Source organism: Zootermopsis nevadensis, unplaced genomic scaffold, assembly GCF_977971745.1.
Source record: "Zootermopsis nevadensis isolate Lab colony 2312 unplaced genomic scaffold, Znev_1.0 Znev_ptg000057l, whole genome shotgun sequence".
NCBI classification, from domain to species: Eukaryota; Metazoa; Arthropoda; class Insecta; order Blattodea; family Termopsidae; genus Zootermopsis; species Zootermopsis nevadensis.
Window position 1 is genome coordinate 1,623,941 of NW_028259188.1, and position 19,145 is coordinate 1,643,085.

Below are 19,145 nucleotides of genomic sequence, written 5' to 3' on the forward strand. Positions count from 1 at the left end.
TTTTCCTTTGAGCTTGGCATTAACCTTTTAAATACTTGTTGCCAGAATACTGGCCGCCGTATGTGAAAGCTTAGGCATCGCTTACTAAAACTTGGTCTAATTCAATTGTACACTGGATATTTAAAAGAATACAGTAAAGTTAATGAGTTTGACACCCAAAATCCCAATCTAGCAATTTCTTCCTGCTAATATATGTAACATAGGGAGAGGAGTATGCAACAAATAAAACACAATTTTATGTGATATACAAAAAGACTAGTTACTTTATATCTTCATACACAGGCAAATAAAATCATTCTTAATAACTGAGTTTTTATGTGGAGGTTCTGGCTTAAAATATAATAATACAATTTATTTTATAGTATTCTGCACTTTGACACCTTTATATGGTAATTTAAACCAGTGGTAAGATTATGAACAAAGTATTTAAATTCTATGCAATAAAGGTTAATAACTTCTTAAAGCGTACAAGTCCCTAATGATCACTAAAGAATAGCCAAAACCAGTTGGCTGCTGTTTAAAATATGTTCAATTTGATGTTACTGAAGTAATTAATAATTATACTGAAGTATACTGGTAATGGAAACTAATAATAAATATATTACCTGTATGCTGGCATGGCTCACTAAGAAAAAGTCCAACTCAACAGGGTGTGTGATCTCAGAGTCAACCACAGTACCTGGGGGTACGTTACGGTTCTTCCCATCTTCATCCTCCCTACGTGTGGGAAAAAATCTAGTATGATGTCGTTTCTGAACAACAAGAAATGTCACCATTGGTTTGTATCCTTGCTGCACTGAAGAACAGGCACGTCTAACAGCAGTCAGCTCACTATTCAAAACCTGTAAAATAATAATGTGAAACAGATAAGCTTTTTCAGTAAAAATTTCTTCTTGGCCAAACAACATAGACAGCAGTATTATAGAGAAAAAAGTTGTTTAACCAAACTCCATATTAAGAATAAGACAGGATAGCTCAGTAAAATGGCTGGATTCAAGCTCAATGACTGCGATTCAATTCACGGTGGCAATCAAAAACAGACCACACCAATCATACAACAATACTTATTTCATTTAATTCTACATTGTATGTTTGGTTACAATATAAAGAGAAAAGATTTAAAACTACTAAAGTACAGTAGCAACTGCAAAATTCCCTCCCGTGTTCTCTCAAAATCACATCAACCCCTCAATAGGAACAACTATACAACAGACAATATACCATATTTACCCAATTATAAGACAAAGTTTTCTTACTTTATTCTCATTAAAAATAGGGGTATATTATAACCATAAAGAAAAATGTGTAAAAGATTGCTTCAGTGATATCTCGGAAAACAAGACATAATACAAAAACTCAAAAACAGAATAATTTATCAATAAGGCTATTTCAGAAACAGAAATCATTACATTCTGGTTCCTCTTACTGCCATACAAACTAGCTAACAAGTTAATGAACTTCTGTATTTTTTATGCCATAACTATCAGAAGACTGATAACATTATCACTCGTGTTGTCACTTATCAGAGATCACAGAAACCATTTGCGCTGTAAATTATCAGCGATCTCGCTACTCAGCATAACATCAGGTAAACACAGTATATTGTCACCAAACCTGAGGACTCATATAAATTCATTATTTAATTCCCCTCAATCCTGTAACTCTGAAATATACCTTTGCAAACTCTCCCTCACTGACACCATCTCTATAAAATATTATCCTGTTTGGCAAATAACGTGTGACGTCACGGAAGTACAACAGCTGGTCCCTAATAATAGCTTCCAAGTCTTGAATGATCTCAACTTTCGGAGGCTGCAGTCGAATCTGAATGTTGTATTTGAATAATGCTTTTGGATCATGACTGGCACACACCTGCAAAAGGTACAGAAAAGTTGATTAGATTAAAATAAGGGAATTTCTACAGATATCACAGCAAGACCCCTGATGATCTAACAAAGTATAACATCTACTGCACACTTGCTTCTTGCATCATCAAATTAAAAAGAAAAGTTTGGGTCTGAAATGAAGTTCCATCTCATAACCAAGGTTATGTTTACATCCTGGCTAGTTTGGCCTACCTCGTCAGGAATTATGAAAGGAGCAATGGTGCAATGACCATCAGCAAGAGAAAAATCAAGAACTTGGAGGAAAGCCTATCATAGTGACCTTTTGGTATCAATTTCAATTCCATTTTGGATAACCTATCTTCATTCACTATACTGCAAAACCATTTATCAGTATTTGGTTTTAAATCTTCTTGTAATTTATCAATTTTACCCTGCCAACATATTCCCCGTATAGTGTACACATTCAAAACATCCATAAAGTTGCATGCAGTGCATTACCATCACAATGAGTCTACATGCGCAGCATGGCTGAATGTCAGTTTCATTTTTAATCCACTTCACTTGAATATCAAGTGTGTCACACGAGACAAGACAGCACACATTCTGTGCAACATTAAGGAATATTTATGATCATTTTTAAATAACCTAGCCTTCAAGTTCAAGTTTGCACCAACAAGGAGCATATGAAAATAATCTCTGATCTTCAAACTTGTGGATCTTGTAACTTTATTTTTGGATAAAATACACAAGTAAACATCAACATTAACATAGAAAAATAACATTACTGCAAATTAAGTGGCCAAGTAATCATTTAAATACCAACACATGGCGTTAAAAGATAAAATGTGTAATGATAAACAGATAAATGCATATTATATTCAAATATTTTAAAATGCATTGAAGCAGCATTTGATATATTTCTGTCTGGCTGATTTCTGTCCTAGTTCTTTAAGAGGTTCACCAACTCTGTTTCCAAGAAGATACTCATATTTCTGCTGAACCAAGTGTTGCATATAAGAATCTGTGTAGAAGGAAAGGGAATTTTATGCTTGTCCGCTTGCTTACATTTCTTTCGCAGTGACTTCCCTAACAACTTAAAAATTTTATCCACAAAAATGAGCCAGAGTTTTATTCACAGGGGAAACTCTTTATTTTTGATAACCAATCAAAAGGTTAATGCCCATATAAATCTGATGAATTTGATTCAAGAAAAGAATGCAGACCGTGTATGCACATACTTACAGCAACAACAGAGGGTATATCTTTTTGATCAGGTGAAGGATGAGTCACATCAGCTCCAACTATCATTACAGGAGATTCAAAGAATGGCGGCCTGAGAACAAAGGAAAACTCTTTCATTTCTTATCAAAAAAAAATATTAGTTTTAATCATAAAGCCAGCTGTAAGCTGAAACTACAGCACACTTAATTTTTGTTACATAAACAAAGGTAATCTCAATGCTATTATATGGACACATGTTAGACACACATTACTGGGGAGGCTCTGTTACTTCATGCGCTGAGTTTAAAAATACAAGACTCCAAATAAATATTATGTTGCAGATATTTAAATGCTGTTGCCACTTACACAGGTGGTTGTAAAAGGGATGGCAATTCATGGCACACTGTGTGGTAAAGGCAGCACAAAGCACAACCACCTCAAATCAGACTGTTCATCCAGAATAAATAATGAATTAAGGTTATCAAATTGGAAGGCCTAAGTTAAAATCTTGTATTTAAAAACTTCAATGTGCTACCTGCGGAAGAAGACCTGCGTCATGTATTAAGACAATAATGTTCGGCCACACACTTCTAACAGTGAAAATTATTACACTTAATGTGGCACTACATGATTCTCATTTGTTTCCAAAGCTTTCAAGGGTATGACATGTATTTGGATGACGATCTTCACGTATAAGAGCAGCACTTCAGAATGTAATAAGTGGAGGCTATAAACAGGTACTTACCACTTATATAAAGTACTTGAAGGGAAGTTATGGCACTGAAAGAGGGTACTCAAAGGCAATAAAGTGGCACTGGAAAGCAGTAATGACTAACAAAGTGATGAGAGGTATTGTGCACAAATTAAATGAACAGCCCAGGGTCTGATACACACCTCAGAGATGGCAATAGAACAGATGAGCATTGATCAAATAATGAGTGGCAGAAAGAAGACAAAGTACTCAGTGCAAAATTTGTAATACTACCACATATGGACTGTCTTGGGATTGAAACTGGACTTTCATGTTAAAAAGCCTTCTGTTCACAAGGTAGAAATCACTTTAAAATTTAATTAAAATCAACTATTTATGCCCAAAAATATTACTACATCTCTCCAGAGAAGAAATACATGAGCTCATGTCCCAGTTTCCTTAAAAAAGTTTTACTCACATTTGCAGCAGAGCAGGTGGCTCACTTTGTATTTTACCTTAAAAATAGCTTACAGAACACTTCCAAATCATTTTCCAACCCACAATCATCCCACCACTTGACACTACATGATCTATGCAGTTGCAAAAGTATCAAAAACGGAAAGTTGACTCAAGCATTTAATTGGAAATTGGAAATAAACAGTACAATATCTTTTCCTGTGGTAAATACAGTGTAATTTAAAAACATTACTCAGAATGTAGTTAATGTTCAGTTTCAGATATTTACTTCAGTCAGAAAGGAAAATTAACTGGACGTTTATGAGAAAGTACAACAGATAAACAAACAGAGAGGAAGAACTAAATCTTATGGTTGTAGTTATGGATCCCTTAGGTTAAATATTATGTAAATATGTAATAATATGCTAAAAGTTACTTCATAAATGAGACTTACCTTGACACAGATGAAAGTGTGTGATTCACTCCATTCAGTTTTGAATTGACTTTCAGAAGAATATTGGAACATGTAGCTTCATTCATACGTTGCATTGTTATTGACTTTATACATTGAGTTAAGACTCCAACATACAGTTCTGCAATTTGCTTCACCTTGGCTACAACACAGTTGAAAACAAATGTTAATTCATACAACAAAACAAGAAGACCACAAAAATTATAATAAAATAGAGAACACATTTCTTAATTAGAACTTCCTAGGTGAAAGTTATTTACATGGCAAGATTTCTGCAATGTCAGTAAAGTTCTACCAGACTATACAGCACAACATCCTGTACGACAGTAATCTTTATGTTTATATGTCAACAATTCCAAACTTTGAGGTTATATCAGGCAAAATTAAAATATTCAAAATGTGTATCAGCCAAAATTATATACATACATGGAACACTAAAGCGTAAAATTATTAATTTAGTTCCTGCTAGCCTCACCATACAGACCAAAACATTTGAACAGACAAAAGTTAATCAAAGAACCTCTTATTTAAACAAGGGTGGATGAGTGCTTTATTCATATAATAGACCTCTTACCATAACTGTTTTTCACATTTGGAATCACAACAACAATCAGATCAACTCTCTGTTTCATTGAAGTGAAGAATGCCTGCAATTCAGATGTATCCCTTGCTAGAAACCGCAAACTTCGTGATTGCAATGGACGTGCAATATTCATCCCAAAATTCTTCCCTGTTTTCTGCATTAATTCTCCAAAACGCCTGCAAATTTTAATTTTAAATATACAAAACCATTAATGAAATGGAAAGAATAGGATAAATGACTGTAGACTCAGTGGTAGTATTACATAAACAGAAGACAATAACTAGTTTTCCAACTGAATAGTCACTCTTTAATGATAATTATTAATCATTCTATTCTTGGAACAGTGTATTTCAAGTCATCTGATTTAACATCATCTGTGCTATTTTAGTCTACTTCCCTCTCTGGAAAGATTTTCATGAAACTAAAATGAAGTGCATGCCATTAAAGGACACCCCACCTACTTTTTAATTTCCTACTATCAGTAACACTGCTGTGGTTTAACAACGTCTGAAGCTGGGGTGACACAAACATCTCATATGCAGGCACTTCAAATATTGTGTGCCATTTAATTTTTAAAAAGTATTACTTCCATTAAGGCATGTTTCTTTAATGTTCAACAATACCAGGTAAGTTTCGCAATATATATATTTGTTTTGATGGCTATCAGTTGATTAACTAATGGAGATGAGCATGAGGATGTTTTACTCATTTGTTATTTATTTAATGATGCTTTGTGCTGTGAGGAGTTCCAATTAGAAACAGATAAACATTTTACTCAATTTTTTTCCTTATAAAATTAGTTGATTTGACATTGTTATTATCCACTCACTTAAAAAGTACATAAATATTACATGGTAACTATTTTATCATCATGCAGGGTGATACAATAATACCAAAAATTAATGTGTGATATATAATACATATCAGCAGGCTGCAAGCTGAGAACTATATGATTTCATTCTAATTTTTTTCAACCTATTTAGAGCAAGAGGTGGTGACTTTCTCTGGAATGAGATACAACTTATATTAGACCAACACTGATATTTTTATGTCCCATTGTTTGCAATGGGCTACTCTCCCAATTTTTAATTTACACTAATGCTAAAATCGTGATACAGAACAAGAATTTTGAAGGAAATCAGGCTTCATAAATTCTTCCAAAAAATTCTTATTAAACAGGCTTCTACCTAATACATGTAAGTTCTGTAATAAAATAAAATATGTGAATTATAAGTTGACGGTGAGTCAGATGGCTCTTCAAGTACTGTATTAAGACAAAATTTAAAAAATCATTAGATGAAAAGTATTGATTTGTCTATAAACTATTATCATCATACTCATCTACTGATATTTCAGAAGTACTTGCAGTCTTACAACAAAGCTTTCTCACCTCAATCTTATGTATCACATTTTATTTCATAATTCTCTGCTAAAATCAAAGCAATAAAATTGCCATCACATTTGGTTAATACTCACCCGAGTGCATCTTCTTTTACATAACTGTCTAAGTTGAGAATTATCCAAGATTTCAAATTACCGCTGATAACAAAATTTGATGCTCTCCACACACCACTCCTTGGTATTGTAGGAGATCTCTGATTCTGAAAATAACAATTCTATTTAAGTCCATTTTATGTACTCTATGTTAAAAAACACAACTGTACAAAACTGAACTGGAAAGATGTGAAATGACATAGTCAAGGCCTAATCTAAGGTACTATCCCTGTATCTGCCTGGAGGGACTGAGGAAAACTACAAAAAACCCAGTCAGGATAGGCAGTCTCCAGGCCAAGATTTTAACATGGGGCCTCCCAAATAAAAAATAGGATTGTTAACCACTTGGCAATGATTTTCATTTTAAACACTATCAATGTATGTTTTTAAATATGTAACGTATCTCATCTACGTATTTAAAAATAAAAATTTGTAATGCAGGATCCAACAAAATATTTTTAGCCTGTATATTTTTAAAATTTTATTATAACCTACTGATAGCAAACTATTCTACAATACTAATCAAAATTACACAGTGACCTTCTGTTTCACATATTTTATATTTTGTAAAATGGAAGCCTGAAGATGGTATATTATACTGAAACATGTTGTTCAAAAACATACATCTGTGATAATAACTGAATTATTGTTGTATGTGATGAAAGACTACAAGTTACATTAAACATATTTGTGTAATAAACCCCAAAAATAAAATGCTTGAATATAATATGTCCTTGAAAAATGAACAATGTTTACAAGGAGACTCACTATATGAAGTTTCAATTAATGTACTCACTTCATATTCCAACTTCGGAGCATCCAGGATCCGAGCACTTACTTCTTCAAACTTTCCTCCAACAGAGAGACCAAATTCTCTGACACATGGGTCTTCATTGAATCTCACTGACCTCAACTGAAATAAAACCAAAACACACTCAAATATGTAGTAAATGCTGCATAGCTTGAACAACAACAAATTATGCATAATTTTGAGGATGTCAAAGATACATACATTACTTAAGTATGTACTCAATCGAAGCAACCCACAATACTTTTGTATATAAAACACAACAACCACATATTTCACTACATTCAATATGTGTGTGAAACCAACAAAGTTAAGTAGCATTTGAGGTTTTCACGGCGGTGATTCTGAAAATGGCTGTCTTCTGGGTTGTTGCACCATGTAGTCTGGTAGAAGTTTACTGACATTTCAGAGGTCCTTGCTTCTTCCATCATCCAGACTACACAGTGGAACAACCAGAAGACAGCCATCTTAAAATATAAAGTTGTTAAAATACTAATATTGTACTTCATCACATAATTCACATTCCCATTTTTATGTTAAAGCAACATCAAAATTGAAAAGTAATACTCTTTGAAAGACACAAAGGTTACAAAAGTGTACTTTACACCACACACTGCTTAACATTATCCCCTTAATCATATATAGGAATAGTAATTGATCCTTCCATTTGCTATCACTATTCTTTTCACACACTCACATATTTATCCTCTTAATCTGCAAAAGTGATACAGTTACAGATTACACCACAGAAATGCAATACTTAATTTTTAGAGAGCTCACTAATTCACTTCCATCCACAGAACATACTTTCTTCTGATGTTACTATAACAACAAAGTAACTTAATACATTATGCTGGGTTGAGTCCAAACATTCATAACGTTCGTAATATTCATTACGAGAACTTGAGATGTATGAATATGAAATGGCCTCTAATCATAATTCACTCCATGACAAATTATGATCAGCCCTTCTCAACATATATGGCAGAACATAAAAGTTCATACAATAAGAGATACACGGAACCATGATCTTTGCTGAAAAACATGCCAGACGGATGCCTACAAATTAAATTTCAAGGACAAGATTGGGTTTGAGTTAGACCATGGACTGAAGCTTGATGAGAGAGCCCAAGGGTGCCCTCAGGGGGAGTACACCCCACAGGTTCTCCACACCTTTCCTGCTGATTAGATGTGTGAGCACACATAATGTCCAGATCTGGGGTACCAAAAAGCCACACGCTATTTATCCAGATCAATGATTTATGGTCAGACCTTTTTTGAAGAAAGCACAATTACAGGCATCATGTATCTCATCAAATTGCAATAGTGGTTAATGCCACAAATGTTAGAAGATTTTCCACAAGAGGATTCCTAGTTCCAGCAGGATTGTGCACTGCAACTCTGGCATTTGGAAGTCGGTGACTACCTTTATGAAAACCTGCCTTGCACGTGGCCTCCCAGAACCCCTGACCTGACACTAATGGGGTTATGCAAAGGATGCAGTTTACTAACCTCCTCTGCCACACATACTTCATGAATTAAATACACATATCCAAATTCAGTGGAAGTTGTGACACCTTGGACAAAGTGATGCAAGAACTTAAATAATTCCTTTATGTTTGCCATGTGGTAAATGGCTTCCATATCGTAAACCTCTACCTTGATGCAAATTAAAAGGTTACCTTTTTCATCTGTATGTCGTTTCATTGTACTGTCACTTGTAGTATTTGTTCAATAAATTTATGTAATGGTGTCCAACATTGAAATAGTCCAACGTAGGTAAGAAAGTACTGGCACAATGAATGTGTTTTGTGCTGCTCATTAAACAACACTTTTTTAATTGCACAGTTTATATAGAGAATATAGTGCTGAATGAGAAGATATAGAATTTTGAATTGTGAAGGAAGTTGAAGTAACCAGTCATGGCCTTGTCTTAAAACACTATCCCAGCACTTACCTGGAGAAGTTGAAGAGAATTACTAAAATCTCAAGCCACAATAGCTAGGCCTTGGACCAAGAACCTCTCAAATATTCAGCAGAAGTACTAATCACTCAAGTGCGACGTCTAGTGCGTGTGTTTCACTTTATGAACTTTATGAAATGTGTGTTCAAGTCATGTACAAAGCAAAAGTTCAGAATGCAAGACATACTTGAGGTAATTTAACAAAATAAAAAAACAATATCAGCTACAGTAAGAAAGACAACCAAGATAACATACCATGTCCATTATTTTTTGTTTTCTCTTATCAGTGCTTGTTGCAGTATGCCTTATCATTGCAGAAGTCTCTTTGTTACTCATTTTCTTATTAATCACTTGATGTTTTGAGATTGAGCACAACTGTAAAAAAGAACTGCATTTCAATGTATGATCACAGCAGATTAATAATATCATGAAATTTATCAATGCATGTTCATGTAAATTACAGGTTTCAAGCAAAGTGAAATCATTCAGGAATATGCCCAAAATGTAAATCTTAAACACATACTGCTTTCCAAGAGTATCGCAAATAAAATTCTGCTTGTATTTCTTGCTTCCCCACCTGATCTACTTTTTCAGCCCCCTGTAACCAGAGCTTTCTTTGTGGCAGCATGCACCAGTAAGGAATACCTGCAATTTTGCTTTAAAATATAAAAAATAAAGATTGTCAAAACATGTTAAAATTGTCAGACATGCCATAAAAGCTGTGCCAGTTCTTTCTAGAAATATGTCCTGGTTTTAACTAACTTAGCGATACAGAAAGTGTATAAATCATTGTTAAACTCAGTTCACAAACCACTAAATATATTTTTCTTACATCTGGTACTCTTAGAACTCTGTTTTTAAATATTTGAAATGAAGCACTGTAAATATGAGTAAAAGAACACAAACACCTTCTAGTGTTTTGAAAAACAGACTGGGAGACCAAGCATGAGGACAGACTAAGTGAAAGAAGACATACAGATACAAGAGGAGAGTGAAGAATGGAGAAGGTTTTCTTATAAGACAGTCCACACCAATGAGAGGAAATCCAAGGAAGAATCAAATACAATAAATGGAAAAGCAAAATTTACCATCTGTATGGAAAGGAAAATTCCCTTCTACTACATAAAATGACAATAATGTCAGCTGTATTAAGAAACAGTCCAAATACAATCAGGGAGTAAACAGTCCCACTCTGTTCTATAGGGGCTGATTTACAGTGCATAAAGAATCATATATCAATTCAAAATAAGGTTTCTTACAGTGTAAGACTGTAATCTTGAGACTTTCGGGGTGAGGAATTGGGGTGAAGGAGGAAAGATAACATCAGCCTTTAACACTTCGGACTTCCTGCATTCCTTGCAAGTCTCAAGATTACAGTCACGTACTATACCTCTGGTGGAAGATATATTGGCTTTTCTCTCTTAAGTGAACCAACATGAAGGCATGGAAGATGTGGAAATCTCAGTTGTATACGCTTGACATGGGCAAAATATTCTTGAACTGACATCCTTTGACCGTCATCCAACTGAAATCTTTATAATAAAAAAACATTACATGTAAATCAAAATATTCCTGTAACATCATAAAATATACTCATAATGCAATCCCAGGGAAACTGAATTTTTACCATTTTAAAAAAATTTCTGTTTAACACAGATCCCTATTTCCAGGAAAAATAATTTAAGAGATTTCAGCAGATGGTAGAAATTATCAAGGCAAACTTGTAGCTATCATATTTCTCATTTCATATAACTGCACATGTGAAGTCAGAAACATTCCTGTACATTCACAGCTATCTATTGATGAAAAACATGTGAACATAAAGATATGACTGTAGCTCACAAAAGATTGAACATACCGTAATTTTGCTGGACATTCAGCAATTGCGTTTACCCTGAATGTTCGCTTGCTGGTTGGGTTGTTAGGGATCATGTAATCAACCTTTAAGTCTGAAACAAATAAAATTCAATACCAACAACTTGTATACTTTTAGACTGTCACACATACAATGAAGGCACTTGACAGGACAGGACATAAAGCTGGCATATGTTCTTGACCTCTGCATTACATGGGAATGATTTGTTCAGCGGCATGCCCTATCCAAGCTTTACCCCTGCAGAAAGGCCCATCTACTACCCGCGGGAAAGAAGTCTGGGTGGGCTACAGAGCTGGTCTGCATGCAGGGACTTGAAGAAAAATCCTCCGCCTCTGCTGGGAATCTAACACTAGTCATACTAAGCTAACTGGCTATATTAACTTCTAAAAGAAGTTTGTTTTAATAGAAGACTCTGACTGCAGTTTCATTAAGCTTTCAGAAATGCTATTTAAACTAGAATTCAAAAACTTCATGCAAAAAGGAGATAACTCCTATGTACCAAATAATGTTGCTGCTTAGTAGGACTTGAGATTTTCAAGGTGATGAGCATGAAGATGACTGTCTTCTGGGTTATAGTGCCATGCAGTCTGGCAGAAGTTCCCAGAAAACAGCCATCTTCATGTTATGTTATTCAAATAGCTAAACCAACAGTCAGATGTTATAGTGTGAGGACACAAATCTGTATGTAAATAAATTAACAATAGGCCTACACACATTGCTGAATATTTAAAATAACTTTGTCCCTCCTGAGAAAAGTATATAATGTCACTTCTCCTCTTATGCCCACAATTTAAAAGACCAGCATATGGTTAGCACGGACCCTACAGTTCAAACACCTTACTTGAAAAGGCCACATTTGAAAACCTTAAGAAGTGAATTTTAAAGGGACATAATAGTCCCTGATCAACAGAGTTTTCAACCATATTATTTTATTCATAACTTTAAGTATTTGAAGTTAAGTGTTAACTACATGTTCCACCTTTTTTAACAATCAATATCTCTTATAATTTGCATTTATGGTTTTCATGATTCTCAGAATAAACAGCAATTATTTCCTTAAACAGCATTATCCAACTGATCTCTGTAATGGTTTTGCTGTGAATAACAATGCTGACAATGAGTTTGTTGTGGTTTCCTAGCAACTTGTATTAATTGTGTTCATAACTTTTTGATCTTTGGAGAACATTATTTTAAATGTGAAAATTCAATGTTAATTTGAAAATGTATTTTGCAAAATAAACGTTTTACTTGCTTTTAACAGCTCATATATGAACACAGTTCTGTTGAATGTGTAAACTACATTTCCAAAGAAAAATATATCTCTTAACTACAGGTCTTCCTTTTCAAACAAAATTGCTTCGCAGTCTTATGGCATAATGTACTGGCTTGGTACTAAAAGGGATAATGCAGTTTTTCAGTAACTATTCTCACCCTTACCACTGATATAGTTCTTGAAATCCTCCTTCTGATTGTAGTTCAACTCACTGTGATCTTGAGGTCTGCAGATTTCATAAATGGCATCCACAACATTTTGTGGTGATGGAAAACCTTTATGTGTCACTGTCAAACATAATTATCACAATTAAATCAGAAATAAATGTCACAAATAAACTTAGTGCTGCAGTATGATTACTTCAGTATTCATACTCGTCCACCGATTTTACAGTTCCACTGAAGGGTTCTACATAACAGATGGCCAATTTTTAAAAATGTACATGACTATAAATTATTTTATTTTACACAACTCTGCAAACTTTATCAAGCTTCTCAAAATAAGCATCACATACAAAAACATTTACAAGTAATACATATATCCCATTCACATCTACAACTTTTATTTCAAATCTTTTTAATGTGATATAATTTTAATTCAATACAAGGAAAAATAATTTACAACTTTATGCAGAAAACCTGTAAGTCATTAAAAATCATGCCAAGTTTCGTGTTCAGAGCTAAAAACTGGACCACCAACCCAAAGCTTTTGATAAAAAAATGCCTTATTTGTCACCACTTATGTGCTTAGCCCCTTTGGTGCCAAATTATTTTAAAGCAGTTGTACAAACTAATGATAATGAGAATGATTTGAGGTTTTCACAGTGGTGAGCATGAAGATTTCTGTCTTCTGGATAATGAATTTCATTGGAAACAATTTTATGGCCTGGATTATTTAAAAAAGAAGTGATAGACCTTTTTCACAATTAACCTTTATAAAATAAAATGTTATTCACAATAACAAACGAAAATGAAAAATGTAACAAATACCAAGAATTCATAACAATGGAAAAAATATTGCTTATTTTTCAATAAAAGCTCATATGTATTCTATGTTTTCAATGCCTGATGTATTTTGTTTCCCAAAGAATGTTCAGCAGCCTGTAGTACACATGACCCATTAATAATAAACATTACCATAAATCTTGGCACACCAGCTCAGATAAACACCTCATCTTAGGCAAACAGAAAAGTGTCGTTTTCAGTACCTGGTTATGTATTTTGGTGCACATGTGATTCTGTTTAGAGTTGACATTTAACTTTCAAATATGCCTACTGACAATATCTGCAATAAATTTTTCAGGGGGTTGAGGAATGTTGTCCAACTAAACAAGGTACCTAAAAATATAGAGGGTAATGCTAACACTAAGACAAGCCCCTGTATCAAGTACCAAGTATTACCAACCATTAAATATACTGACCATCAATATTCACAAATGGCTTCCAGCCCAAAGTGGCACTTTGGAACATTCCATACCACATTTCAAGTCCATCACCGAGTTTCAAAATTGTACCGCTTGGAGGAGTATAGAATGAGCGTCCAACTTGCACAAACCTAACAAGATAAACATTAATACCATTATCTTATTAAACACAGAAAAACAGTTTCAAATTAAATTCTTCATGCACCTCAACAAAACAGCGACATGAAATACAATCATCACTGAAGCGAACTTCAGGGTTGAAGTCTCAACAGGTATGAGACTGTTAATGTCCTGCATAGTCACACACTGCACTGACAGTATGGAACACTTTTTAATCAATAACTGACAGGATACAAAAAAAGAACTCAGAAAAAACCCACTCCAGTAACACTTTATCCACCATAAATCCCATGCAGACCAAGCCTCCATAGCGAAAAGACAGCATCCGACTGTCAAAGAAAAACACAGAATTATCTTCTTGTTAAATGCCTCATGTTATACAGCGTTCAGTGAAAGAATTAATGAAATGGGGAAGTAGTAGTTCTGACATATTTTAATGCATTATATCAGAATTTTGGTGGAGAAACTCAGGAAAACCACAAATTACTTAGTCAGAAACCAGGCTAAAGACTCATTATGAACTCACTTCAAACTCTAATAGATTTCTTTATTTCTCATGCTTCAGCACTTCATGTCTACTGCACAATTTACAGAATTATACTGCGATTACATCATGAATTCTAGTTGATATATAGGAAGCAGCAAAGCCATATTTTTAAGTATCTTGTTGGGAAAATGAGAGAAAAATATGAATGACATGCCAATAATGAGCTGATTTCTGGTACTTCATACAATTCGTGTTTCTTGTTTAACATCTGAAGAAGCAGAGCTAAATTTTAGAACGTCAATTTATTTACTGATACAGTGTTTTAAGGTAAAACTAAAATCAAACAAAATTATACTCCAAGATAAAACTGACATAAAGCTGAAGCAAGGAACAAATAAACAGAAAATTTAGCAGTTTGTAAATACACTTCAAAAAGGGAAAATCCTTTCAGAATTCTAATAATGTATAGTCATGAAAGGTTTGGAGAGATACAACACAGTTTATAATTGGTCTAGCCAATGAGTCTGCCATGGACCCCTGAGTTCAAGCACACACAACTAAGCTGTAAAACGCAGGTATCCACATGCACTCTGTACACCATAAATCTGCTACTCCTTTGAAAAACCTAAGTACTGAGCAGTTATTTTCCAGGAATCTTTCAGTAAAAAGAGGGTAGGGAAGTGGCAACTGGTAGAAACAGTCCCAAACACTTGGGAATAACAGAGTTGCATTGTGGCCTAGTTGGCAGCAATCCAAGAAATTAGAGTGGACTCATCCTCTTTGTAAAGCTGGCTGTGTTCTTTCTGATAAACATTGTGTTGTACGTACGAGAATCATCTTCATCAACATTAATAAACCATATACTATATAGTATATACCAGTGTTAACAACTGTGGCAAAACTTGACGCTCCTGCAACCTCACCACTTCACAGCAATTTTCTACAATCCAGCTGGTGATCATCCTTATTCCCCATGTTAACCCTGACAGGAAAGAGATCTCACCAGTAACCCCTTTTCACCCACACAGACGCAAACATACCTACCAAAGACCCATCCGGCCCTGCACAAACAGCACTGTTGTAAGTTAAATCATTGACAACTCAACGCTGATTGATAAATATGTACTGATCACAGAAAAAAATACTTTGAACAGAATCAATTGGAATTTTATATCACAGACTATTATTTAAAATGACATACAAATTTGGGATGAAACATTCCAGTTCTATCATCCTGCAGATTGACCCTTAAACCAAAAAATCTCTCTACAAATAATAACTAAATACATGCAGAGTTTTACAATACTCATATCCATTTTAATCAACATTCATAATTATTTTGCAAGTTTTAAAATTAACTAACAATTATCATGTCACAATCCTCCTCAAGATCATGATCAAATCTCAGCCAGGTTTTCTGGTTACCATGATTCAGTGCTTTCTAGCTCTTCCTTGGCCCTGCAGGCAATACCAGTGAGTATCTTGAAGTAGACATCTTTCAAGTCTTTACATACTTTCATTCACTTCATTTGACACTACACAATCTCTGTAACTGACACAGTATTGATAAATACCTTACAGACCAATCAGATGTTTCTGGTACACCAAGAGTCACAAAACAGCTAATTAACTACTTACCCATGCAAAGGTGGTGCATTGCGCAGCACAACATCCACAGCCTGAATAGCTTTCTGTGGGATTTCCAGTGTACGCTCACTGCTCATATATGTAGAGAGGGATTCCAAATTAACTTGAGATGTGTATTTGATGGTAATCTCACACTCTTTAACCCTAACAGATTCATCATCTTGCACCATGAAATGATCAGTTATCTGAAAAACAAAAAAAACACTTCAGTACTTTGCTACACAGTATCACAGTACCTATTTCAATAGTTGTATGTACCACAATGTTCAGAACTGAAGACTTATAAATCTTACAACAAATACACAGGAAAACAAATTTACAGTGGTACAAGGGAAAAACCAACTTTTTTAATTAACTCTGATATGGCAAAATTTGAGACTTTCATAATGATAAGTATGAAGATGGCTGTCATCTGGGATGTCGCACTGTGTAGTCTGGTAGGAAATGATCAATGTTTCAAACGAGCGTACTGCCTCTATCATAAGGTTTATGTCTTTACATCCACATCAACATTACCAGCAGCAACAGCTTATTGTTGTTAAATTAAACCAAACATACCTCTGGCAGCTCTCGAGTACTGTACAAGTTTTTCCTCCCATCAAAAGCTGGATATTGATCAGGAAAGTTTCTCCGTCTGAATTCTTCCATTGCACGCCTGAAATAAGAGATTATGTATAATTACACAAAATGTTATACAGTTTCAACAGTAATTGTAACAAAACTAGAAACATACAGAAACATGATATATTTATAAGCATAAAAATTCAATACAACATACACAATCTGCATAACATACATGTTTATAATAGAAGCAATGTAGTCTTCTACACTGTGCAATAACATTTTAACACCTTTAATCTACCAAGATTCTACTGAGGCATAATAAAACAGCAAGATTTTTTTACATTACAGACCAAACTACTTGGGTCTTAACAATGCTAGAACCTGGAAATGTCATTAACTTAAAGCAAGCTAGATGCTACATACTATAAGTTTATATATCAACTTATATAATTTGAATCTTTATTGTTATACAAAACAATGTACATAACCTCAAATCAAAATATCTCTTATGACAAATCAGATCACTACAGTTCATACACTAACCAAAGATCCTCATTGTATCCTCCAAGTGTGGTTACAAATGCAACAATCAGTGAGGAAAAGGTTAAGCTTGTCACCCTTTCAAGGCACCCTCACAATTCATTCTGACCCACAAGTTCAAAACCACTGGACTAGAGTATGTATTGTTACAAAAACAAAAATTTAGGACTTTTTTAACATGCATCTACAAATAATGCTATAATGGAGCCAGCAGTCATTAATTCAAAATCACAATGAGAAAGAACCTGCTTGCAATGTACTGTTAAATGAAGCAACACCTCGCAAACCACATTACGTTTGGTCCCTAAAGTTTTGGCTAGCTCCTAAACTTGTAATAAATTTTACCAACACTGACAATGTTGACAATAACAAACTGTAAGTATATAAGCAATGCATTGATTCTACCAAATTGTATAAATACAAAACATAACATTTAGCCTCCTACTTATTAACAACAACACACAAATTACTGTGAGAAAATTAACATCATAGTATTCTGAGTTATCAGAGAAGCAAGTCATTAAAAGTTTTAATATTGTTCAAACTGACCTAAACAAGATAGACAACAGGTAAGAAATTCATTTTTGCTGCTAGCTACACAAATATCCATGGATGTCAAAAGTCTTTGAAGGCAGAAAATTTCAGTATTTGTTAGATTTAAATGTATTGGTATTATAGCAAACACATTTTCACACGCAACATATCTTCAAAACATCGTAAAAACTGATTTACTTCCTAGATTTGTGGGTAAGATAATTTAAAAAAAAAACAACAGTGCATTGAAATATGTACAATTAAAATCTTACCAGTTACCAAATAATGCAAATCAGAGTGAATTATTGTAAAACTAAATATAACCATTTTGAATCTAACGTTAACATAATTATTATTCATTATCCCATAAAAATCATACAAAGTTTACCTGTACATATCATATGCAAACTATAATGGGGCTATACACACCTCAAAAGTCTTTTTGGAAATGGTGACGGTTTAAATTCCACATCATAATGAATTGCAATTTTGTTCCGAAGCTTTGACAAGTCCAGTGATAAATAGTTGGTTTCTACAACAGTTTTTCTTCCTTTCGTCCCACAACCTGTCCTATTTGGGATCTTTAATGTCTGCATTCCTTTAGCTATAGCTGCAACATCAGCATCTCCAGTCTGTTGCTTTACAGTGCCCGCAAGTTCATCAATCAACAACAAAATATATTTAAAATTTATAAATATTCTTTATTCAAGAATATAAAACTGAGATCAGTTCAACACCAGGATGGAGTTCCAGGCTGAACTCATAAAGGTTATTTTAGTAGTTTACAGATGATACTAATATTATTATTTCACATCCAGAAATTGCCTGTTTTCAAAATTACATAAATGATGTCCTTGTTAGATTAAACAAATAAATTTAAGCCAGTAAACTCACATTAAATTGTGACAAAACAAATTTCATGAAATTTTGTACTAACAGCAGAACTTGTGTAAGTCTAAATATATGGTATGACGAGTAGATAAAATAATGGAATAAAATTGATTCAAATAAAATTTCTTGGTCTACAAATTAATAACAATTTAGACTAGAAAACACATATTCAATACATCATCCTTAAACTAAGCTCGGCATGTTTTGCTATAAGGGCATTTGCAGCACTCATAAAAACAGAAACTTTAAAATTAG

General features: G+C 33.9%; 1 protein-coding gene across 7 annotated transcripts in view; it reads right to left on the reverse strand.

Annotated features, from left to right (window-relative positions):
- LOC147871391 (protein argonaute-2-like) overlaps positions 1-19,145 on the reverse strand; it is a 61,810-nt gene that overhangs the window by 3,694 nt on the left and 38,971 nt on the right. For 3 of the 7 annotated variants that reach the window (XM_087361376.1, XM_087361375.1, XM_087361374.1), the window contains 15 exons: positions 18,429-18,647; positions 16,920-17,016; positions 16,353-16,546; positions 14,105-14,238; positions 12,849-12,971; positions 11,394-11,484; positions 10,926-11,067; positions 9,791-9,910; positions 7,561-7,677; positions 6,747-6,871; positions 5,262-5,446; positions 4,670-4,829; positions 3,090-3,180; positions 1,675-1,872; positions 606-842 (listed from right to left, as the gene is read on the reverse strand). In XM_087361376.1, the coding sequence (XP_087217502.1) occupies positions 606-842; positions 1,675-1,872; positions 3,090-3,180; positions 4,670-4,829; positions 5,262-5,446; positions 6,747-6,871; positions 7,561-7,677; positions 9,791-9,910; positions 10,926-11,067; positions 11,394-11,484; positions 12,849-12,971; positions 14,105-14,238; positions 16,353-16,546; positions 16,920-17,016; positions 18,429-18,647 (2,233 nt within the window). The remainder of the gene's footprint in view (positions 1-605; positions 843-1,674; positions 1,873-3,089; positions 3,181-4,669; positions 4,830-5,261; positions 5,447-6,746; positions 6,872-7,560; positions 7,678-9,790; positions 9,911-10,925; positions 11,068-11,393; positions 11,485-12,848; positions 12,972-14,104; positions 14,239-16,352; positions 16,547-16,919; positions 17,017-18,428; positions 18,648-19,145) is intronic. The other 4 variants (XM_087361380.1, XM_087361379.1, XM_087361378.1 and 1 more) reach the window with 2 other exon arrangements.